The sequence below is a fragment of the Pimephales promelas genome, chromosome 15, assembly GCF_988280905.1.
Source record: "Pimephales promelas chromosome 15, fPimPro1.hap1.1, whole genome shotgun sequence".
NCBI lineage: Eukaryota > Metazoa > Chordata > Actinopteri > Cypriniformes > Leuciscidae > Pimephales > Pimephales promelas.
The window spans coordinates 14,522,484-14,546,622 of NC_142783.1; the positions used below are offsets into that span (position 1 = coordinate 14,522,484).

Genomic DNA, 24,139 nt, shown 5'->3' on the forward strand with positions numbered 1-24,139 from the left:
TGTTTTCACTCAGCGCAGTAACGGAGAGGGGAGGCAAGGCACGGAGTTTGTGTAACGGTTTTTCGCTTTTAATCTTCATTGCATCTCTCCAGCCTTCTGCCATGGCTCTGTGCAGTAGCGTCGGAGCCTTGGCGTTACCCAGCGAGCTCATTGTCCACATATTTTCCTTCCTATCAGACCGAGACAAGCTCCGGGCCTCGGCCGTGTGCTCTCGCTGGAGGGAGTGTCTCTTCTACCCTGCGCTGTGGACGGAGCTCAAGCTGCGCGTCGGTGGAGGAACCAACGGCGGCGGCTCTGGGTCAGAACAAACCCCGCGATTAGAGTTCCTCATGCGCAAGTTCGGCTCGTTCGTGCGGGAGCTGCAGCTGGAGTTTGCCCCGGTGGACGGATACTTGAGCCCGCTGCAGCGCGGAATGGAAGCCGTCGAGTGTGACCCGCAGTTCGCGAAAGATGCGATGGTGACATATTTGGATCAGGTGTTGTGTGTGCTCGGCAGTCTGCGTAATAACAGGTAGCTATATGGATTTGGGCTCGATTTGCAAGCATTGACAATACAAATCCTTTCTGTCTGCTTTGCTTACATTTCATCAGCAGCCATAAACAAACCCTGCGCATTACGTAACGCTCATGTCTGAAGCATCGCATGGCTGCCTGCTTCGTGCATTAGCAAACTGCGATCACTTCTATGACAAGCACAACTAACGTTAACTACTATCTATTTTTGTAGCTCGGAATTTGTATCTCATAATACTTTATATGCAATCCAAAAGCGATTCTCCGTATCACTATAGTGAGGATGCTATTCCATGTTACTAACAAATTGCATTTTCTTGGCCATTGAGTTCTATGAGGATCTGTGTTTCAGATATTAATCTTAAGATATTTTCTCTTTTCAGTTAGTCTGTTTACATTGTTGCTGGTACTTATTTCTGTTTAACTTCTAATAACGTCAAATATCTATTGCAGCATTAGTAACCTTACTTTAGTTGATTCTAGTACATAATTTTAAGACATCTCACTTGTTACTAGTGTCTTTTTATCTGCTTATAATTGCTCATTTGTCACATGTAATTAGTTTGAATGACTATAGTTAAATTAAACGTCTGAGTAATAAAAACTAATTACATTAAAAATGTTTCTACGGATGGATAGATGGATAAAGATGGATGGATGGATGGAGATTAGTGTCTGTTCAGTTGCTATGTAGGTAAGCTAGCCTATAGTATAGTAGTACCTAATGATTATTAGTAAAACTGTTATAGAATTAATAGAGCAACTTGGATGCATTCTAATGTAATCCACACATTCTTAATTAAAAAAAATTGGGTTTAGTAACAAAGTGAATTTGTATCTAATGAATATTTGCTAGTGAAATTGAAAAACATCCTGAACACTATTGGATTACTGGGGCAAAATAAGCATTTGTAACGCAAGCAATAGATACAAGTTGATTCTAAGGAGTAAAACTGCTGGCTAAACTCCCACAGGCCTCACTGCATTGTTAACATTCTAACAGAATCTTACTAAACAATGTTTAAACAACACAGGCTTTGTTTTTCCTGCTCTTCATAGATGTTTCCTGAACCTACAATTCAGTTTATTTACAATAGAAAAGCACTAGAAGGACACATAGCCCAGAACTTGCCATGTAAACTATAGGCTTTAGTTTGAAATGTGTGAAGAACAGAAAAAAAAGAGCTGATTATAGCTTGTTTGGTGAAGTGAAAGAGTTAGATTATTGGTTTGAAAATAAATGCATTTTCCAAATTACTTGTATCATGCTTTTATTTATTTATTTACTTATTTTTGGCTGTCATGTAATGTGGTTAATTTGACTTCTATACACTGTTATCAAATAGGAAAATAATTCTAGTCACATACTGTATCCTGTTTACATTGGCAAGACATAAAGCTGAAAATTCCACTTTTTTTTTACCCTCCAGAAATCTCCAGAAGCTGAGTCTCTACGGGGACACATGCATTCTTCAGGATGACGGGATTCTGGACAGCTCTTTTCTCAGCCAGGTCGACCAAGGGGGCAAGAAGATGAAAGAGTATGTTTTAAAACTTCCTTTTACTCTGATTACATGCTGGCTTTGCAAATCTGACCATCTTGTTAGTTGTAGGTACGACAGTCAGTCAGAATAGTAGCGTACTGCACAGTGTGTATACTGTTCACTGCCTGCTATTTAAAGGGGTCATGAACTGCATTTCATTAAAACAAAAATGTTATCTGAGGTACATGGAAAAAAAATATCCTAATTTAGAAGTAATAAGCTATTTTCTCTCCTGTTTTTTGTTGTTTTTGACCCTCTTTTTCAAACACGCTGTTTTGATGGGCGTGCTGCATTCAGGACTTGGAAGTAAACGCCCACTGCTATGATTGGGTAACAGTATTGCATTTTAAAATAATTTTCATTGTCCCCAGCATTACACGTCTGGAATTGTTTTGAAAACTTCCGATGTTGAAAAATCTCTTTACATGAATTGTTGAAACATTTATATTATGCTTAAACTTTATTTTCCAAAAGCAAGACTTAAAGTACGGCGTTAAAGTTGACAGGATACCTTACGTTGTTTTGAATGAATTTGCAATTGTTCGTTGTCCTTCTTATAAGCTATTTATCGTTAATCCATTTCGTTAATGTGATAAACGTATACATTGTCATTTGCAGCGTCGTGTTTTAAATAAAATTAAGTGTGTTGTAATGTCTCACTATTGACAAAAAAGATGTCGCTCACTGAAGCTTTTATTAAGGATTACTGCGAGTGCGAATGTCTTCAATAAAACAATAACAAAAGCAGCATTTTTTTTCCATGTCCGGTAATCCAATGCGTTAATGATGAAGGAAAGAACAATCAACTATTTTCAGTTTTTCTGTGGCACTACGGTATAAATACTCAATATTTAATATAAATACTCAGTATATATCCATCTATCTGTAACAAGCAAAGCAGTAGTGACGCATGATAAAACACTTTTACTCCCCCTTGTATGTTGTGACACTACTGTCGGATCTAATGTAGTCTTCTCTGCATCATCTTATTTTCAGTCTCTCTGAAAAGCTTGAAAAGCTTTTTTGTTTTTTCATTCAACTTGCCACCTCAAAATGTCTTGTAATCCTCAGAGGCGTCTCTATGGTTTTGTTGCTGGAGTAATCCTGTGTTTGCTTCTCTCTTGTTTTTACTACTACATGACACGCTGGGGCTAAAGAGGCAATGAATGTAGAAGTAGGCGTTGATCTTCTGCAGTGCAGAGACGGTTTTTCGTCGCACTATTACTTTATAATTTGACAAAATGTAGAACGAATTGTTTTTGAAGCTTGGTTTCAATAAATGCTGTTTTTGGATTGAGTAAGTTTTGAGTTCTGAGACTTGCGTGATATTTTTATGCTTCAATAACCTCTAATGTCAAAATATCAAGGACAATTAGATTTCTCAATTCATGACCTTTTTAAAATAGTATGAATGGAAATGTAAAAAAAAATGTGTTTGATGCATAACCTTTCTACATTGTATGTTTAATTCAGAGAGTGTTTAGTTTTCTGACACTAGTGAGTAACACAAATTGCACACGTTTAATTGGACTACCAATGAAAAGTTTGGGAAAGTCTGTAAGATTTATTTTCACAAGTCCGCAATGGTCACCAATGCTGCATTTATTTGATTAAAATACTGTGAAATATTATTACAATTTAAAATAGCTATTTTCTTATATCCCTGTGATGGCAAAAGCAGAATTTTGTCGCATGATCCTTCAGAAATCATTCTAACGGTGCTCTAGAAACATTTCTTATTAGTGTTATTACCAATGTGGTGCTTACAAGTTTACAAGTGCTGCTTAATATTATTTTTTTCTCCAGGATACATTGCTGAAAATTTTTTGAAAGGACAGCATTTGGTTTTTTTTTCTGATCAATTTAATGCATCATTATTACTGAATCTTTATTATTATTATTATTATTATTATTATTAATAACCTGTAAATGGTAGTGAATGTTTTCGTCAAATTGTGCTGCCTTTGAATCGATCCTCCTTTAAAAAATGATGATTTCTAACCATGTATATAAACTGTTGTAGGATCCAGCTGCTCTTTGAAGAGATCCTGTCCAACAGCAGGCAGATGAAGTGGTTGTCATCTGCGTTCATGCTCTGTGTGGTGACCCCTTGCTCTCTGGCCTCTCTCTCCAACGCCAGCACCAGCTCCCTCGAGCACCTCAGTCTGATCGACAACCAGCTGCCCAGCCTGATTTCCACAGTGGAACTGGAAAGGCTCGCTCACCTGCGGTCTCTGTCGCTAGACTTCTGCGACTTCACCTCGGACATGTGCCGCCTCCTGGCCTGCGGTGACCGAGCGCCCCTCCACCGCCTGTCTCTCCTTCTCAACGGCGCCGCTTTGGATGTCAAGCCTTTGGGTGGCACCGCCGCCGAGGAGGACTGGAAAGCCCTGGTCCGTCGCAGCACGAACCTGCGCGTCTACGTCATGGCGATGGATGTGTGCAGCCAGGACCTTCTGCGTGTGCTGAAGCCCAGCGTGCCCCTGGAGCGCATCCACCTGGACAGCTACAGCACTCTGGTGACGGATGGGGTCGTGGAGCTCATCTCGCAGCAGTACCACAGAACCCTCAGCCACTTCATCTTGATGAGGGACGACGCCGGATTCCCAGACCTCAGCGTCAACCGCAATGAGGACCCGCTGGTTCTCCTCGCCTGGCGCTGTGTGCACCTCGCTGTCTTGATCATCCATGGTAAGTGGACATTTTTAAACTTTTTCACTTGCCTTTGACAATCCACTGATTCCTGAATATTTGGGAAGTCATTTGTCTTTAATCTTTTATTTTTTATTTTTATATATATTATTTTTTAAAACCCTTCCAAAGCATTAACAAAAAGCCTAATGACATTCCATCCAAATGAACTTTTAAAATATAATAATAAAAAGCATTATAATCATAATAATGTAAAATAATACATAGAATTTCATATGCATATACACATTTATAGATGATTATCAAGAAAATTCCATAAAATATATTTATGCCCCATGTATCCTGTTACATTTGTAGTCTGTATTATGACTAAGTAAAATTAGATATGACAGGTGATTTATTTAATATGTAATCTGTTTAGGCTATATTTCTAAAATAATTTATTATGTGGCATTTTTGTATTTCTATTTAATAACCTGTCTAGATCTCCTCCAAATTTTCTATAATATATGTCAGCTTCATAACATCAATGTTTTTAGATGATTTCCCCCCTCTTAAATGGGTGATGGGTTAGCAGCCAACAATAGCAGTAAAACAAAATGGCTCCTGGATTTAAAGTGTGCTACGCAAGCAACACTGTTAGCCATCAACTATGTCAGATTTTCTGTTTGAATGTGGTGACAGTTCAATATATGCAGTTAAAAATAATTTTTGATTCTAGAAATCATGCTTAATGTATTCATTCATTAATCTAAATACTAGATTTGCAGTGTTAATAATAAATATTTGACATGGGGGAATATTGTTTTTGAATGTTGACTTGAAAATGATTTTTGCTGAACTTATTTCATTTGTGTTCAATCAACTTGCATATATTTAAAATTGGAGTTTGCTCAATCCATTTGTGTTGGGAATACATGAATGATTTTTGTTGGATTAACTAAAATTGTGTGGAGGATTTTTAGTTCCCAGCATGCTTTTGCATATGGCTGGATCAGTAAATGAGTAAATGTTGAAATGAAGTGTTATTTTATGTGTTTTTGAGTGAAGGGAAAGACCTGTTAAAGTGTAATGTTCTGTTCTGTTGAAGTTTTTATGGTTTCCATTGTGCTGAAGATTAGAGCTTATGGTGAGTTGTGATGGCTGTATGTACAAAGATTATGATGCATGATTCATTGAGCAAAAGCTCTGCTTATGCCTGTGCAGTGACAAGTATCTTTCTACTTGTTCTGAATCTGTGCTGGTTGCAGACAGTCTTTTAATAGTACAACATAACTAAATGTCAATTATAAATGGGTCTTTCTTTTCCATTTACTCAAAATCACAGACTTCACAGACTCTACTACTCAAAATATTTAAATTGAAATAACTTAACTTCAAAAATTCAAAAGTGTAAATTCAAAAAGCCATTTTGACATTGTTAAACCATATACTTTTTTTTTTTAACCGAGTAATCAAATAATTCCTTTGGTTTTCCGTTTTTACCATGCACAAGTCATTTTTCTTGCTTTGCAGGCTACACCGTGTGGTCCCACAACCTCGTGGCCATCTCTCGCCTGCGTGGGTCCAACCTCAAAGTCCTGGAGGTGTCCGAAGAGAGCATCGACTTTGACCCGGACCAGTCGGTGTACATCGAGGGAGATCCCGTCCACAATCTAGTCAAGGAGGTGTCCCTGGGCCTGGGCCGCGTCTGGCATCCCTCAATGGACAACAGCATGGTCCTGAACGAGCCCACTCAGCACTTCCACCGCGAGATGCAGAGTTTCAGCGCGGGCATGTAGACTCGCCAAACGCCCTCTCTAACCCTGTGCTTGGTGATCTTTCACTCAATGGGCCCTTCTCATTTTACATATTGTTTTATTTCTTTCCTTTCTTTTTGATTTGTTTTTGTTTTTTCTTGTAGTGTGAATTTAATCCTTTATATGTGCTGTGTTTAATCAGTATTAGCTCTATATTTATATCTATATCTATATATCCTGCTTATTACTAGGAAAGTATAGTTGGGTATTGGTTTAGTAGCTAATTGAGTGAATGGTAGAGATGGACTTTTATACAGCTAGCTTAAAAGTTGTACAGTGAGCTGTTCATTCTCTCGCTTTGTCTGTTTGTTGGTTTCCCCTTAGAAAGTGTGGAGTTACCTCAAACTATCAGTTGATCCTTCTTGGCTTCTGCAACGACGAAATCCCATGTTCACGTTGACCTTTTTATAGGGAGATTAGTCTTCCAGCCAAGGGACACGGCTGATCCACAATTACAAACCTTCCTCTTCGTTCTACATCACTATGTAATTGTTATTCAGAAACGAGGATTGGTGGAAACAACGTGTTCGGGACGCGGATCCCGCTGGTTTTTCTCAACCTGGAAGTAGACGCACCTCTGCTGGTGAAACCAATCGTAGAGGTTTTCAGTCTGGTGTATGACACCTGCATGCTGACCGCCCTGCAGCACAATATCTGGGCCCAGCCATAGGTGTTTCGTTCTTTTCTTTTTTTCCTACGTGTGTTTTCGTTGTAAGTCCTTTCCGTCTGTCTCAGGTAGGCAAGAATTATATGACCAGGAAGATGAAGAGGATGGTTATGATATTTTGGTAAGAGTGATAACAATCAGTTGATAATAGTTCTTCTCGAGTCACAGTTGCCTTGAACTCCCCCTTTCTTCTTCATAATTAATGTGTTTTTGGCCTCGGACTCGGTCCGTTCAGCGTTAACGTCGCCGCAATTCCCCAACCGAAGTGCGAAATCCTCATCGAATCGTTGTCGAGGGCGAACGCGCTCCGAACGGATTGAATCCGGGCCGTGGTATTTCATCTGTAAAACGTTAGATGGCGGGAGACAGACGTTTGCTTGTTCCATATCTCAGGATTCCTGCACTTGCGGTACTTTTCCAGAAAGCTTTTGTTGAAGCTTCGTTCAAATGGTTGGTGTGCTCGACGGGCAAGATTTTGTAGTGTTTTTTGGAGGAAAGAGAGCTCTTCCAAAAGAATGCGCTTTAGAAGTCGCTGGTTTTTATTTTTTCTACCTGTTTAATTTCCCTAGCTTAGCATTTGAAGGTCTGTGTGTTTTTTGCTTTTACATATATCGTCTATTCGCTCCTTTATTTTAAAATCAGTCGAGGGAGATCGTGGTTGCTTGTAAAGCTGAAATAAGTGAATGTCAAACTAAAGCCTTCTTGAAAGCGGCAGCGTTTTTTGCTCTGCAGAATCCCCCTCTTTCCTGAGCATATCTTTATTTTCTCGTGCTCTAACAACGAAGCGAATCGTCGAAGAGTGGAGTACTTTTTAAAACCGTTAAGTTGCCTCGCTAACTGTTACTCTGTCAGGCCTCAGAACTTCCTGTTATTTGGCGGTATCAACTACCCAAGCCAAACCAGGTTTGAAATGGAAGCCATCGCCCAAATCTTCCTGGAAGATCCGCGCTTATGACAAAAACAAACAGCCAAAGCAAACCTTCGCAGCGTGAAAACGATCTTTATATGCAAGCTTATCAAGTGAGCGGTGACCTAGATCTTGTCAGGATTTGTAATGTGTGTGGTCCAAAAAAGATTTGAAGCAGTTAACCAATGAGGTCGAACCACTCTTGGCACACGAAGGCCTGTTCGTAGGGTTGATTTAAAGAGATCCAGCTTGACTAATTGTTGACAAGTTTACAACCTATTGTGGTACCCATGTCGACATTGGTGAAAACGGCAGCTTTCCGTGGTTGGTGGCACAGAACGCAAAAAGGGTCTTGTGAAAAGTCATTTGTGGATTACAATCTGTTCAATTCGCTCCCTTTTTGAACAAACCACGGATTAAATATGTTGTTTTCAGGTGCGTTGACATAGGTGCCAAAAACATTCTGTAATGATTATGTTGGAATGCTCTTAAACGTATGCTAGTAGTGGGAATCTGTGTGTTTTTGTTTTAGTTTTTTCAAAAAGTTCTTAGTACAGCACCAAAAAAAACGATTTCAATAAGTGTGAGCTTGTTTGTTGTACAAGGACTTTAGTTGGCGGAGAATGACGGCGGATGACGCGTTACAAACTGCTAAAGCATTCATACCGTGCCTAAAACCCAGAATAGCTTTCATTTCAAACCCATGTCATTCGTACGTCCCTGGTCGACCAAGTCTACGAACCTTTACCAAGACATAGCATATTTAAAACCGCCAGTGTTTTCTTGTTTGCGTCTCGTTTCGCAATCTTTCTGTCTGCGTGTGCGTGTAAGTGTGTCGTGTAAAAAAAGCGTTCAAAAAGTGCATACATCAGAGAAGGAGGTGTGTGTTCAGTACAAAAACGTACCACTTCCTCGGCAGTGAACAGGAAACAGCCATTCTCAGGGTTACTGTTAGACGTGTGGAGGAAACAAACAAGAGTCCAATAGCTCAGGCCTCTCACCATGAAAGTTTCCATTAATGAAGAATCTTCTCAACAAAGTCACTGGATTTAACTTCTGTCAGCGCATCAACTGCGCCAGCTGCCAAAGATAACGGTGATACGACTCTTTTACTTTTTTGCCCACATGCTGGCAGAGGGCAGGGCCAATGGCTGATGGGCCGAGATGTGCTACTACTATCGTATTATGACAACTACTATTAGATAAATGTACTAACGGAGGGAGGGGAGGTCGGACTTGGGTGGTGGTCCACAGCTGTGCTGTGGCTTTGGTCAACATACGTTAGATCTCTCTTAAAATGCACCTGTTTCACTGTGAAGAGTGAATGTAATTTAACTATTGAAAATCAAGGTTGGTTCTATCAGACCTATAAGCTGCTATGAGACGTGTTAGGAACATTCCACTGGGGAGTTAAAAACAAATTAAAATGGCCAAATGTCTGCATGAAATGATGATTTTTTTTATTTTTTATTATTCTTTTCTGTTTAGTTTAGGGCAGGGGCGGGATCCTGGAATCAGCGTTCGACTGGTCCTACGATGAAATTCTTGAGCCATTTGAGAGCGCGCGTAGGTTTTTATTCATGATCGATTCGACCAGTCGGTTGTTACAACTCAGTTGGATCCCAGTGTTTGTTTTGTTTGCGTTTTTACTTTCACAAACGTTATATGCATTTCACAATCTCGTAGTAAAGAGAAAGAGGGCTGCTATGACCCCATCTGAGACGGTCAGTGTTTTACAGCTTTTTCCCGATACTGATTATAAACCTCACGCCAGCCTTTGGTAAAACAAACCGTTACCATGTTTCCACTGCAGGTCAGATCTCGAGCTCGACGCGGGCCTCTCTTTCTCTCTCTGGTTGGCTTGCGTTAAAGGCGAAGTCACAAACTATGCAAACGGAATGCATACGATCCAATGGCTCTTAACTTAGTTTTTCTTTTATTTTGCGCTTTTCTTTTTCTCCTTCTGTCACTCAAATGGAAATAACCTAACTTGCAATGATACTTGGCCTTATTATTGTTATTATTATTATTATTATTATTGTTTTAAGATCTTGATTCTTCGGAAGCCAACTCAGTTTCAAGGGCGACCGTGGGTTACAGACATGGTCTCTATGAGACTGGCCAGAAGGCCCCAGTTATAAGTGGTACGAATGTTGTGCATTTGTATAAAATCAGGACAGTTTGCAATAAAGAATTGGCCATCTTGGGACACCAGCAGTGCTAAGACCACACTGCTAACTTATAAACTTAATGGGGAGTTAAAAAAGATAACATAAACCTGCATATGCGTATATATACCAACGTATATACTTTTATGCAACACATGTCCGGGTTCTATTTATGAACATTGAATAAAAAGTTTATAAGTGTCGTTGTTTTGCAAAAATGGTTTTACCATCTTAAATGTTTAATATTTGGGCAGGTGTGTTCTGTCTACTATTTGTCTCCGGTGAGCACATAGCATTGGATTTTATATGTACATCTGCAAACAGGAAGTACTCTGGCACAGGTGTGAACATGCCAGGTGGGAAGATTTTAATGAGAAAAAGTGATCTCGAGGTTCCACGATAAACAAGAAAAACCTTTGAAAAACTTAACTGACAGATATTGGGTAAACCAGCCGAATGTTGATTTGAATTAATGTTGAACGAATGCATTTTCTTTTAATCTGTAAAATAAAAGCATACAAAAATCAATCTTGTTCCTCTGTATTCATACAGATTAATGCATTCTTTTTTTTTTCTTAATTCTTCACAATCAGGGAGACTGAATGAAAATGTATAAACCTGCAAATTCTACTGGTTTAAATATTTCAGAGCCATGTTCATTATAGCAATCTCTCCAAAAGCTTATCCCAATCTGGAAATTATGGACACATGATGATATGTCAGTGTGATATTGATTATCAGTTTCATGTTTTAATTAAGCTTACTTAAAATGTGTACTAAAACATGTTCCAAACACATTGTACTTGAGCTCAGTAAAGCACATAAAACCAAGGTGAGTGTTGAGTGGCTGTAACAAAATCAAAAACTTGTTCGGTATTTCCTAAATCACCACATTAGTTTATTCCTACAAAACAAGCATATATGATTATGGTTAGAAAGTGTAATTGTGCAGCATTAAAATGCTGCAATTGTATATATTTAGGTATTCAATTCCAAACACCATTAACTTTGTACACTTTAGTTAATCTTTACACTTAAATAAATCTTTAGCAAATCACAATGTCCATTTTTCATACGGTACATTGTTGTGATAAAATCACTTAGAATATATATATATATATGCCAATTATCAGATATAAGAAAACTATTATCAGAATGACCAGCACTTTAATACTTGTGTATTCTTTCTGGAAATCACACTTTTTAACTTCCTGGATATTTCCAAGTTCTTCATGATTGTGGGAACCATGAAGTGTTAGCTTTATATCTTAGCACAGAAAACTGAAAGTAATCCAATGACATCTTTATTATTAATGTACAAGATTTCATGAGACCATGTATTTTTTTAAGGCATGTATTGTTATTTGAGGAAACTTAAATATATATATATATATGCTACATGGACGGTTTTCTGGACTAAGTTGTTGGATTTGTCAAGTTAGTTACCAAAGTCTGGGTTTCAACAACATCCTATTCACAATATATACTTAGTACACTTTCTATATATACAGTCTGACAAATATGAGGGCTTTTCATCAACTACCTTCAATTTAAAAACGAATCATAATAACATTACAATCCTGAGCACCTATAATCCTATAAGGCAGTCTCATTGACTTTTTTTTACACTTTACCTACAGGTTCAGAAAGGCTGCACACTTACACTGTCCCTGAAACACACACATCAACTTCCTCTTTGTAAAATAACCAGTGGTATGTGCTGTATCTTTTGCCATACTTGCTCTTTCAAAAAAGCTTCAACTAAGACAAAATAGATAACCACAAGGCTACTGTGGTTACATATCAAAGGAAACACCCCCTGAGCACAACAACAGGAAGCTGAAAACAGCAGTCTGCAGGGGAGGAAGAGAGCGCGAGATGGGAAGATCAGATGACATCATGAGGAGAGGGCGACTGGTTGGGCGGCTGCTCGCTGCCTGGTGGGGAGGGTCTGGGAGGCGGTCCAGGGGGGAAACTGTCACACAGATGTCGTGGTGGAAGATAGCCCATATGTTGAGGGAGCTGCATTGGAGCTCTGGGAAACATTCCTGGGGGAAGTGGCCCTCGCACTAAAGGAAATGGTACTAAAGGTTACCAGTTTGTACCAAGACAGTCTACAAATAATTTAAAGGGGTCATAAACTGGCTCTTTAAGTTTTATTATATTGTTGTCTGAGATCAACTTATGACGTTCGCTTGGTTTTTGCATTCAAAAACATCAAAATGAATAACTATAGGCTATTTTATACCCTAGTTTTGAGCCTAGCTCAGAAACGCTTGGTTTTTAATGGGCATCTCGCACTGGAACTAAATAAATAAACGCCCACTGCTGTGAGTGGATAACAGTTTTGCATATTATAATGAGCTTCAACTCACTCGTCGGTGCACTTGGGGGAAATTGTTTTGAAACCTCAGTTTCTCAGTTCATCACCCCTTTAAATCCAAGTAGCTGAGTCCGAAATTGTAATAAATCAAATGGCAAAAATCAAAGTCTAATAATAATGATCAATATGTCCACTGCCAAATAATCAGACTTAAAAAAAAAGATGCAGCCTTTTGTACACACACACACACACATATGTTAGTTATACTGAGCTAAAAGTATAATAGTAATTTGATCGATTATAATAGTAATTATTGATCGATTTGAACTAGGACAGTGTCAAATAATAAGTAATAATAAATTACTAAAAATAATATAAGATTTACTAAACAATATTAACCTATAATAACCAACTCATCAAATCAAATCATTTATTCAATTTATTTATTTATATATTTTTTTTTCAAATCTAACTTATTTCCTAATAAATATGCCTTTCATTTGCATAAAAAAAAAAAACCCTCACATTTCAGAAGCTAAATTTGCTTCAAATGCACTTAAACTGTCTTCAATCTGGCATTTCATCAAAAATGTCCACCTACACAAGTGGAAGAAGTGAACTTACTGCCTATGGGGGGAACTCCAGGCCCACGAGGGGGAAAGAACTCCGGAGGTATATAAGGGCCCCTGTGAGGGAAACGTGGGTCCATCGGTGGAGGTATTCCCATTAACGGGGGACCAGGAGGAGGTCCCATTCTTGAATCTGGATCCGGGGGCAATCTCATGTCACCAGGCATCGTGTGAGGACCCTGTGAGAGGACACATCTCAGTTATGGCTGTATCCAAAAACTCCATCGAGAGATTAAGTACAGCGAGGTTTACTCACGTCTCTGCTCTCATTCTCACTGACAGATGAGCTGTTTCTTAAAAATGACGGATCTGAAAGAAAAAAAAAACAAAGCAGAGAGAATAGATATTTTAAATATCTGTGAGCCAAAGTCTCAATATTACATTTTCATTTAATTCTTGGGGATTGTTGAAAAAAACATGTTCATTCATGCTTTGATAATGCCATTACACAAGCCACATAAAAACAAGTCAGCACGTTTCTTCAGAAACAACAGTTCCTGCCAATAATGGTACTTGAATTACCATGGGAATATGGAGCTCAGTTTTTTCCTATTATTTATTATCTCAGGCTTGTATATAACAGTCATATGGGCTATTTATAATTATACAGTTACAGTTGACCTTTAAGAGAAGCAGAGAAGTCAAACATATTGTAGAAGAGGTCACATGGAAACGCTCACCCGATTTGTCACCCAAGTACGGATATCTAGGAGGCAAAGGACCCATAGGATACAGACCTGGAGGAGGCCTTCTATATCCCAAACCTGGATCTGGGAGAGGGTGACCTAAACATTATAAACAGATTTAAAAAATACATTAATTTAGTTCATTAATAATATAATAATAAATATATATATATATAACTAAACACTACAAACCTACAAATACATTGCACATTACGGTTACACTTTATTTTAAGGTGTCCGTGTTACAGTGTAATTATACATTTAAGTAATGTGTAATAATAATTAACTATATGGTTAGGATTAGAATTAAGGTTAGTTGCATGTAATTATGCACAATTTATAATAATTATTACTATTGTAACTGCAACGTGTAACAAGGCCACTGTAAAAAAAGAAAAGTAAAAAAAGTGGTCCCCGCATTACAACTAAAAACAAGTTATTATACATTAAAAATAATTGGCTGTTGAACACAGAGGATGTGATGGTAATGATGCACTACACAATGTAAAACCACCACTGTAGGTTTGGCCATGATGATAAGAATGATATTAAAAAACATACATTGATGTCATGTGCTCTTCACGCCTGCAGTATGAAATAACTAATGACTGCGCTGAAGCGACAGCAGTGAGGAGCGGCTCACTGGAGGGGGCAGTGGGACAAAGCCTGACGCACTGGCCAAAAACGCAGAAACGTCTAGAACAAAGAAGGCCCAGTTCTGCGACTCTTCAATGAGCTGTGCGGCTGAGTCAGCGCTTCTCAGTGACCTCTGAATAACTGAGTTTGACTATCAGTAACAGAAACCCCTTCATATGAGCCTCACTTCACACAGTTGGCTCAATTATTGACAGTTCAATAATCGGTATTCATAAATAAATAGCAAACTGACACTGAAATGAGGCTCTACATTTTTTTTAAGCATTTATTTTTTCAATTCAATTTCGGTAACACTTTACATGAACTAACAATGAACAAACCATTTGTTACGGAATTTATTAATCTTTGTTCAAATAAAAATACAGTCGTTCATATGTTGGTTCACAGTGCATTAACTAATGTTAACAAACATTAACATTTGATTTTAATAATGTTTTAATAAATGTTGAAATGAATATTAACTCATTATTAGTTCATGTTAACTTATGTAGTTAACTAATGTTAATTAATGAACCTTGTTGTAAAGTGTTACCACAATTTCAATGCAATTTATAATATTAGTAAAAATGTCTTGCATTATAGTCTAGTTTCACACAACCATTTCCTCCCTCTCTCTGATTGTCATAAATAAACAGGCGCTTTTTGCTATCCTGTATCTTTAAGACTATGCATGTAGGTGACCTGTTATGATTGGCTAACCTCAGTGTGGAGAAAGCTGCTGAATACCGATATGTAGAAATGAGAACTTATGTTAATGTGGTTCTTGACTTTTGAGAGCTAGAGAAGTATTTCCTCCTGAGCAGTGGGAACATCACTGTACCTGGAGGGCCGGGAGGGCCCCTGCGTTCCCTGTCCCAGGAGGGAGACAGTGAGCCACTATCAGAGTGAGGGCCACTCCGCTCAAAGTCTGGCCCACCACTAGGGGGCTCTACCATGCCTCGGGATGCTGATTATGTGACAGTGAGAGTGAAGGAAGATGAATGGAGTGGAGAGACAGCACAAACAAATATTTGAGGAAGTTAAGAATGGAAAAGGGAGGAAAGGGAGACAACCAACAAAATATTAACGAGGTAATAAAACATGAAGAGACTCGACTATATGTAAACGTGGGGAATGGTTTGTTGCCCACGGTTTAGTGTGCGTTTGGTACCGTAAAAAAATGGCACTGGTAAATCTCAGGTGTTTAATTATTATTGATATGCAATAAATAACCTAAAGAGGATTAAAAAAAACTTCACTTGAGCAGTTGTAAAGATGGTACTGGATATATCAATTGTGCTGATGATGAAGCAGAATTTACAGAAATAGCCACGCATCAAGCATTTACCAAACCGTGAGAAATCCGACCCATTACCCTTAATGCAAACATGTCAACTAGATTTTATGGGAACTGAATAGGATTCATGCATGTGATACAAACAAACACACACACAGCTAAGACTGAGAATGAATAAATCACAGACAGACATTTCCCAGAATTTAAAATGAAGGGTATATCACCTCTGCCTGGACCCATAACAAACTGAGGTGAGAGTCGAGGGGGGCCGTCCATTAGTGTAGGAGGGGACAGGAAGGCCCGTGTTTCTGAGGATGGTCGGCCAAGAGGAGAGGGTCCATATGGAGATCTTTCATCTTTGACATGGGGGGGATATGAATCTCACGTTTAATACCATTTTAAACATAGAGAGACATGTACTATGCACGGGAAATGCAGAGAATCTGACCTCGAAATAAAGGTCTGCCTTCTCGTATATCCTTATCAAGAATATCGACTTTAAATTGGGCATCAGTCAGCCTGTAATTGTAAACACATTCATATGTATGAATAAATGCTGCTTCTCATGTATAGAAAACACTAAAGTAAATTACTCTCTAGCCAATCTCACTTCTGGCGGAGATGAGCGTTTTCTCTCTTGACATCAGCCAGGTCTCGATCCGCGGCCCTTGCGGCTAGCTGGAACACAGACAGAATACAGAGAGTATCAGACACGAAATACATCTGTAAGCGACTGACATAGATCAAAATTAAGTGCTCTGAAACAACTTACCCAGTTATCATGAGCCTTTTTCTCATGAGACGTAATCTAGTAGAAAAAAGAAAAATGTACATAATAAATATTACAAAAAAAACAACAACAGGACATTATAAATTGGTCAGGTTTTGAACATTAAGATTTGAGTCTAATTTGTAGTAAAGATATTTGTATAATAAATATTTATTTATAATATAAATTATATAAAAAATATTTCATATTTTTAAAGAATAATTGTATATATAAATATATATATATATATATATATATATATATATATATATAGTGTGTATATATATATATATATCGTTTTAAATGATCATATTATGCTAATATATATATATATATATATATATATATATATATATATATTTTTTTTTTTTACATATACACTTATTAGGGTTGTTGAGAGCGATTAAAATCACCTAATATGTGTGTGTAAATATATAAATCATGGACAGAGGCAGTAAATATGTAAAGAATTTTAAGCGTGTCACCTGATTCTTATAAGCCTGTGAAGTCCGGTCCAGTTCCTCCTCTAGGTCTTTGGCTCGTTGTCTATTTAAACATAGTGAGAGACTATAATGTAAACTTCCCGTTGTGGTGAACATCCATCTTGCATTATGTTTCCTGCCTTTCTCACAGCACATTTCCTTTTATTTTAACACATACTCAAACATACTTGACGCGACTTCCTCATATGTGCTGAGAAAGTTGCTCTCACCTATAAGTGAGGAGCCCCTCTGCAGCGAGACTGATCTTTTTGCCTGCCTTGTTGAGCTTCTCCTCCTTCTGCGAGCGCTCCTTCTCCTCCACTGTCAACAACCTGACCAGAGTTTAAGAAATAATTTAATTATTGTCATTAGTTTTTTCATTTCCAATGAAAAAAAGACTGCAAAGTGCAAAGACATGAGTGGATTATGAGATGCAGCTTCTGTGCTCTGGTCCAAACCTGTGCAGTTTGAGTTCATTCTCCTGGTACATCTCTGTCATGATCTGGAGTTTCTGTTGGAGTTTATGGCTTTCACTAGAATAGTTGGCACTCTCTGACTTCAACACTTCCTTCTGCTCCTCAAGTTGTTTGATCCCCTCTAAGAATACAGAGAAACAAGAAAACAAGTCTAGTCTTCATTTAGAGTCTAAATGATAGTGTTTGATATAATCAGGCTAAACCAAATCAATCTATAAAACGTGTAGGAAAGATCTGCCAAACCATTTTTTGGCCTTTCCGAGAGTAAAAACTATGGAATCATATTTATCCTATGGTGTTAAACACAGTATGAGAGCTGTTAAATGGTGTGTTTTATGCGTTTCACTTGATTTATTGTGACCCTGTATTGTACAGCACTGGCAAACACTAGTTTTCTTAAATGTGCTTTATAAATAATTTTGAATTTGATGCAAGATAAGAATACAAATTAATCGGGAACAAAATAATACGGTGCCTAAAAATCTTACCAATCAACAAAAATAATAAACAAAAAAAACATACAAAAACAACAAAATAATATATCAAATTAAAAGTTTAATGCATCTTAAAACCTGTTTGAATTTTTGTGGACCCAAACGGTTTACCTTGGAGATCTTCTTTGGCTTTCATTTCATCTGCAAGTTTGGCGAACACCCTGTTTTTGTCCTCCTCCATGGACTTTAAGTCTGCACTCATCTGTGACAAAAAGAAGGACTCACTTATTTATAGCATTTCAAATAGTATTATGGATGTAGACAGGCATTATTTATTTAATCTGACAAATAAGGGTTGCGTTTCAAAACCAAATGAGTTGCCATCCTAGACATGTTTGGCAGTCATATGTGCCATCTAGGTGGTTCACTGTGTTTGAGACAACCAGGATGTAAGTAGGAATACCTTGGCTGCTTCAATGAGTTTCTGAACTTTTTGCTTCTTATGGGACTCTGCAAGCATAACAAAATTCATGAGACTATACTTCAAGACTTGACTTAAAAACAGACTAACAATATTCCCACCTGAGCTGTCTCCATTCTCAGTTCCAGCTGTATTAGTGCTGCTCTCGTCCTCAGAATCCCAATCTCTCATCTTCAAAAGGCACTCTGTCAGGGACTGATATAAGAAAAGAAAAAGAAAAACCGAATTTTAGAAATGCAGTTTTGGGTACAAGATTGAGTGGACAGACCAATGTATCAGTGAGACACGATATATGAGACACCGTGTGGTTGAAAAAACGGTGAAAGAAATTTTCCGACCTTTTTTTTCTGCCGGTCCGACTACATTTTGTTAGTGGTCGCACTGGTGCCACAACCTTATTTCTCAACTGATAAAAGCCCAGCATTCAAATTTGGCCCAGAATTCTCTGCTATAAACCGTATCAGATCAAACAGCACTGACATGGAAACCAGGAGAAACTGTGCCATAAACGCACAAGTTATAGAAGGCTTTTCAATCCACAAACATTCACCAGCAATAATAACTGTAACCATGGTATTGTGGCAGAAATAGTCAAATGTTTGTTCATCTCAGGGTTCATAATACCTGTAAGTGAAATTCAAGCACATTTCAAGGACTTTCAAGTGCTTCACACTTTTTTCAGCACTTTAAATATACAATTTGAGTGTTCTTTTTAATGTAATGATATGTAAAACTAAAAGTTTAAAGATAGGAAAACTAATACTTTGTGGCAAACAAACACCTTTAAAAAAAAAAAAAAAAAAAAAATACCATGAAAGATGAAATTACCATGGTATAACCAGAAGATGGTGACAGAGGAGCACTTATTGACTTTAAAAAGTGGGAAGTCACAAAGTCTCAAATTGTGACTAAACTACATAGAAAGCAGGTAATGTGTGCTCCTCCTTTATAATTACTGAAGCTGTCAATCAGTTCAATATCATACTACAGAACAATCGTATATTTAATAGAAGAATATTTACATAGGTTTTTGTACAATACTGTTGTTAATAACAGTCCATTTTATCTGCATCTCAATTGCAGCTCAGTTCAATTTTCAATAAACAAACATGCAATATTAGTGAATGTACTTATTAATGCAAAACAATAGTAATTGATTTATAAATAATATAAATTAATCAAATTTATTAAGTTCATGATTAAAAATCCCCCCAGCACCACCAAATCAGGTGCTGGCACCACCATCTGTAGAACTTAGTGGCACAGGTGCAACTGCTCTCAAATGCTGGTCTGGAGCCCTGTATCCATGACAACTGCTCTCTCTGGACGAGGAGCATCGCCAACCAAGATTTATGTTTCGCTGTGATCGTACTTGTCAAAGGTTTAAAAGAAATAAGAAATCGTTGTCATTTAGGAATAAGATTGTGTGAGTGTTTGAACCGAGATTGTGATCTTTTAACAATTAATCATGTAGCTCTATTACATAATTTCCACACACACACACAAATATATATATCTTACTGACCTTGTTTGGGTAACTATCTGAGTGTTTAATAATAAAACAGGTTTGATTAATTCATTTATTATTAATTTTCGGTTTGGGTTTTTGGGCAAGTGCATCTTAAAATTTCAGTTTCGGCCCATTTTCATTTCGGTGCATCCCAAATAATAGATGTTTCTTGAGCAGCAAATCATCATATTAGAATGATTCCTGAAGGATCGTGTGACACTGAAGACTGGAGCAATGATGCTGAATATTTAACTTTACCGTCACTGGAATAAATTATCTTAAAATATATTAAAATAGAAAACAGTAAAAACTTTCGAACCAATTTCTTTTGAAAACATTGTTAAAAAAATCTTACCAACTCCAAACTTTTGAACAGTAGTGTATATACGGTAGCGTAAGTAGCAAATGTACTTGACAAACCCATACTAGTCGACTACTATTCTGGTGTCAATGTGTTTTTACCTTGATGCGTTCGTCTTTATTAGTGCAGTCCTCCAGCATGCCAGAATGAGATCTTTCACACATTTTCATCTCCTCCTCCAGCTCACAGAGACGTTCACCCCAGCCCTCGGCTTCTTGCACCAGCTGTAGTGGTGATGATGGCCATTCATACACTCATTGTAAATGTAAGCCATGAAACGTCTTGTATAACAGTTATGTTAAAGCTTAAAAATATATCAATTTTTTCGCTCCAAATTAAACACACAAACACAAATCTCACCTGTGCTTTACTCTCGAGCAGCATTGCATGCTCTTCTTTAGCTGCCTGCAGGTTTTTCTGTAATCTCTCTGTGTTGATCTCATGAATCTTGAGTGTTGTGTTGTCCTGCACATGAAAATACAGGTAGAATTACAAATGACTATTATTGAGGAATACGACTGAAAAATAAAATAATATACATAGCCAATACCTGTTCTAACTGTGACTTTCGATCTTTAGCTTCCTCTTCTAAATTACTTAAAATCTGCTCGAGTTCAGCAAGCTGTAAAACAGATATAAAAGCAGTTTAATAGACAGATTCAGGCAACATAACATGCATCTGTGTGTATAACCACATTACCTGATCCTCTTGTTGTTTTCTTGCTTTGTTTTGTTGGGACAGCTCTTCTTGTAGCCTCTTAATTTCCTTTTTTATCTGAGCATTTGATTGTTCAAGTTTCTTTGATGACACCTAAGAGCAAAATAATTGGACAAGGGTCAAGTAACAAGTTAAGTTGTCACACGTTTTTTTTAAGTGCCTCTATTATGCTTTACCTTTCATTCAGTGTGTAATATAATAAAGCGCTGCCACAATCTCTAATATAATAGATTTGAGGTTTTAAAAAAGTAATTAACACTTCCTAAAAGACAAACATTCTTAAGAAACCAATATTTAAAGGGAAAAAAAACACACATATTCATCTTTACCTCTAAACTGTCATTTTCTGCAGCTTGCGCAGAAATGCCATTGTTCTGCAGTGTGGACTCTAGTTTGTCAAACTGTTGAGACAGACAGACAACATTGTTTAGAGTAGGGGTTTTCAGTTTTTAAGATGCTACAGACCCCCAAATATAATCATTCAAGGCATCATGCAAGGCATATATACAGTTTCTTGTACAAAGACCCAATGCATATTGTGAAAAATATGATATGTTTAAAATATTGTTCTAAAAAAAATTTGTTAGGTCACTATCAAGTCAAATGATTATCTATTCTACCCATTATAGTACCGTACTGTTAAACTCATTATTTACTAATGAGTAAATAATGAATCTATTTGTTTTATTTTTTACACTGTTTTTCTCTATAGGTTTCCACAGACCGCCTAGCATTCCCTTGCGACCCCCTGGAGGTCTCTGGACCAAAGTTTAAAATTAAGTGTATAACATGGCATTTCTCACCTTTTGTTTAACCTCACTGAATGTCTCCAGAACTTTGCATTTTTCATCAAGCAGTTCAGCCACTTTACGTGCCATTTGCTTCTCTTTACCTGCAAAAAAAAGTCAACACCCAGGATCAATTGAGAGCTGACAGTAAGGATCCGTTAAACAGATAATAAGGAGAGGTTTAAAGCAAGGAGCCAATTAGATAAAGAAATGGGAAAACACCCACTTGCATATAGTCGACTTTTCATCTGCAGAACAAAATAGAAAAAGCTCATGATTACTTGGTGAAATTATGACATTCATAAAGTATGCACGTTTTTTTGTGATTCTTGAGCAGAAATGCCTGACTTACAGAATGAATGAACCTGCAGCTGAACAGAAGCAATGTGCATAAACCTAAAAATCCTGTGAAAACCACGGCTTCCCATGGAAGTCCATATAAGTCAGGGCCAGGCCGTATATCATCCGGAAGTGAAGACACAACCTAAAAGAGAAGTTAAACAGTTATACTGATTCTCAAAAAATTAAAGTATAAAATATATACATGTATTTCCCTTCATACATGTATACAAAGTGAACACAAGCTTATAAACAGGATGTCCTATAGATAACATAACACCACTTTCCTATGATGAGACCTTTTGGTCCTAATTGTAGTTTCGCATAAACTTTTATCACTTGTAAAAAATAATAACACAAATCGCATACCACACAAATCGACCAATTTGCAAATAAAATATTTTAGCACTTTTTACATTACTGTTACACCAACCTGACATTACAACTCATTAAATTAAAACAATTACATTTAAAATCAAATGAAAATTATATAAAGAACTCTAACAACCTACCATGTGTTTAAACTAATATATGTATAATTTTTATCTCATTCATTCTCATTTGTCAATGACCAGCAGTAACTGACCAAAACCAATACCACTGGAAGATGTAAAAGAACAATATACACCACACAATTTAAACCATTATAAACTGGTAAATAAAGTCCACTGTTGTAGATCTGTATAACGTTACATTTAATTAAATACACGATAAAATAAGATGAAATGAGCAACGAACCAGATGCATCAATGCTAACCAGCTATATGCCTTAATTTAGAGCAGTTTACACATTTAAAAGCCAGTATACATCTAGTAAATACTGCACTCTAGTAAATAGTGTGTACCATGATAGTTAACTTAGAAATATATGACACCTGCTGACAGCTGCCACACATACACACTAACACTGTTTCACCATTCACACACTGACACATACATCTTTGATTTTCTCCACCGCGAGTGTGTAGTAAATATTCGCTGCTCCTTTCATGTCAGTCGCTTCTGTGACGACCGACTCAGCCTTTAATTCGTCTGCCATGATTATATTAAAAAATCGAAGAGTTATTCTGTAATCTGTTAATTTATCTGTTGTTATGCCATGGTGCCGCCGGATGCTGCTCTGCTCAGCCAGAGTGCGCATATAGGAACAGCACACTCTTCATTTTTAGAGGGGGGGATTCTGGACGCATAACAGCTCGTGTCAGTCAAATTTAAGTAGGACACTAGATATTTAGATTAGTAGAATATTTAGATTAATAGATTTTTGTCTTTTTAAAGACAAACATACGTAGTTTGTTCATATAAACAGTATTTTGCTTTTATGCGAAAAACTGTAAATTCCAGTGGGACATGGTTCCTTCCACACGTCACCAATTGCTGAATGCCACAAAGTCAAGTTCGAGTTTTAAAGTGACAGACTTACTTAGCGACACTGAGGAATTAGTCAATAAGCGTTCACGAAAAAAAAAAAATATTTGTCATGGGCTGGTTATGAAACGTCTATAGTTTTGGTTTGTGAGTAAGTATGTTTTATCAGTGGGTGTGTCAGGTAAACATAATATACCTCTATAAATAAAGGCACTGAACGAGACCGGTTGAGCAGCTCAAGTCTGTCTATTAGACATTTATCTCAAAATGACTACTTAATTTACTTTATAGGTATTTAGTAATGTACAAGTAATAAATACTGTTAAATATCATTAACTTGGGTTGAGTGCGAAATATGACACTGTTTGGCGACTTGTCAAGAGAGAAAATAGACTGTAGTCGTCGGCAGTTTCCACGAGGTACACAAAATATGGCATGAAATGCTTATATTATATATTTTAAACAAATAATAGCTTCAAATTATTGCTTCTCTTTATTATATGGGATAATCATGAGATAAATATATGTAGGCCTACTGTACATTTATTGTATAGGCTTAAAAACAGATTTGGTGATTCTGTAATTTTCTAAC

At 37.2% G+C, this 24,139-nt stretch overlaps 2 protein-coding genes across 6 annotated transcripts in view; one reads left to right on the top strand and one right to left on the bottom strand.

Moving 5' to 3' along the window:
• Positions 1-11,988, top strand: fbxo33 (F-box protein 33). The gene is made up of 4 exons (XM_039672913.2): positions 1-511; positions 1,944-2,054; positions 4,081-4,748; positions 6,225-11,988. The coding sequence occupies exons 1-4, from the start codon at positions 102-104 to the stop codon at positions 6,488-6,490; spliced, it is 1,455 nt and encodes a 484-aa protein (XP_039528847.1). The 5' UTR covers positions 1-101; the 3' UTR covers positions 6,491-11,988.
• The window catches only part of mia2 (MIA SH3 domain ER export factor 2), a 19,219-nt gene continuing 6,612 nt past the window's right edge, over positions 11,533-24,139 (bottom strand). For 4 of the 5 annotated variants that reach the window (XM_039672865.2, XM_039672888.2, XM_039672892.2 and 1 more), the window contains exons 7-29: positions 22,193-22,324; positions 22,067-22,088; positions 21,856-21,944; positions 21,382-21,453; positions 21,035-21,145; positions 20,885-20,956; positions 20,695-20,799; positions 20,436-20,558; positions 18,565-18,658; positions 18,446-18,492; positions 18,154-18,244; positions 17,531-17,669; positions 17,303-17,404; positions 17,076-17,136; positions 16,594-16,629; positions 16,432-16,499; positions 16,270-16,340; positions 16,046-16,177; positions 15,366-15,491; positions 13,883-13,987; positions 13,459-13,511; positions 13,198-13,381; positions 11,533-12,319 (exon numbers count right to left, since the gene is read on the bottom strand). In XM_039672865.2, coding sequence (XP_039528799.2) covers positions 12,138-12,319; positions 13,198-13,381; positions 13,459-13,511; positions 13,883-13,987; positions 15,366-15,491; positions 16,046-16,177; positions 16,270-16,340; positions 16,432-16,499; positions 16,594-16,629; positions 17,076-17,136; positions 17,303-17,404; positions 17,531-17,669; positions 18,154-18,244; positions 18,446-18,492; positions 18,565-18,658; positions 20,436-20,558; positions 20,695-20,799; positions 20,885-20,956; positions 21,035-21,145; positions 21,382-21,453; positions 21,856-21,944; positions 22,067-22,088; positions 22,193-22,324 — 2,217 coding nt within the window. In that variant the 3' untranslated portion in view covers positions 11,533-12,137. The remainder of the gene's footprint in view (positions 12,320-13,197; positions 13,382-13,458; positions 13,512-13,882; positions 13,988-15,365; positions 15,492-16,045; positions 16,178-16,269; positions 16,341-16,431; positions 16,500-16,593; positions 16,630-17,075; positions 17,137-17,302; positions 17,405-17,530; positions 17,670-18,153; positions 18,245-18,445; positions 18,493-18,564; positions 18,659-20,435; positions 20,559-20,694; positions 20,800-20,884; positions 20,957-21,034; positions 21,146-21,381; positions 21,454-21,855; positions 21,945-22,066; positions 22,089-22,192; positions 22,325-24,139) is intronic. The other variant, XM_039672884.2, reaches the window with a different exon arrangement.

Coding starts and splice junctions, on each gene's coding strand:
- fbxo33 (XM_039672913.2), top strand. CDS start 102: ATGGCTCTGTGCAGTAGCGTCGGAGCCTTGGCGTTACCCAGCGAGCTC. Junction 2,055..4,080: donor GGGGGCAAGAAGATGAAAGA/GTATGTTTTAAA, acceptor AAACTGTTGTAG/GATCCAGCTGCTCTTTGAAG. Junction 4,749..6,224: donor CGCTGTCTTGATCATCCATG/GTAAGTGGACAT, acceptor CTTGCTTTGCAG/GCTACACCGTGTGGTCCCAC.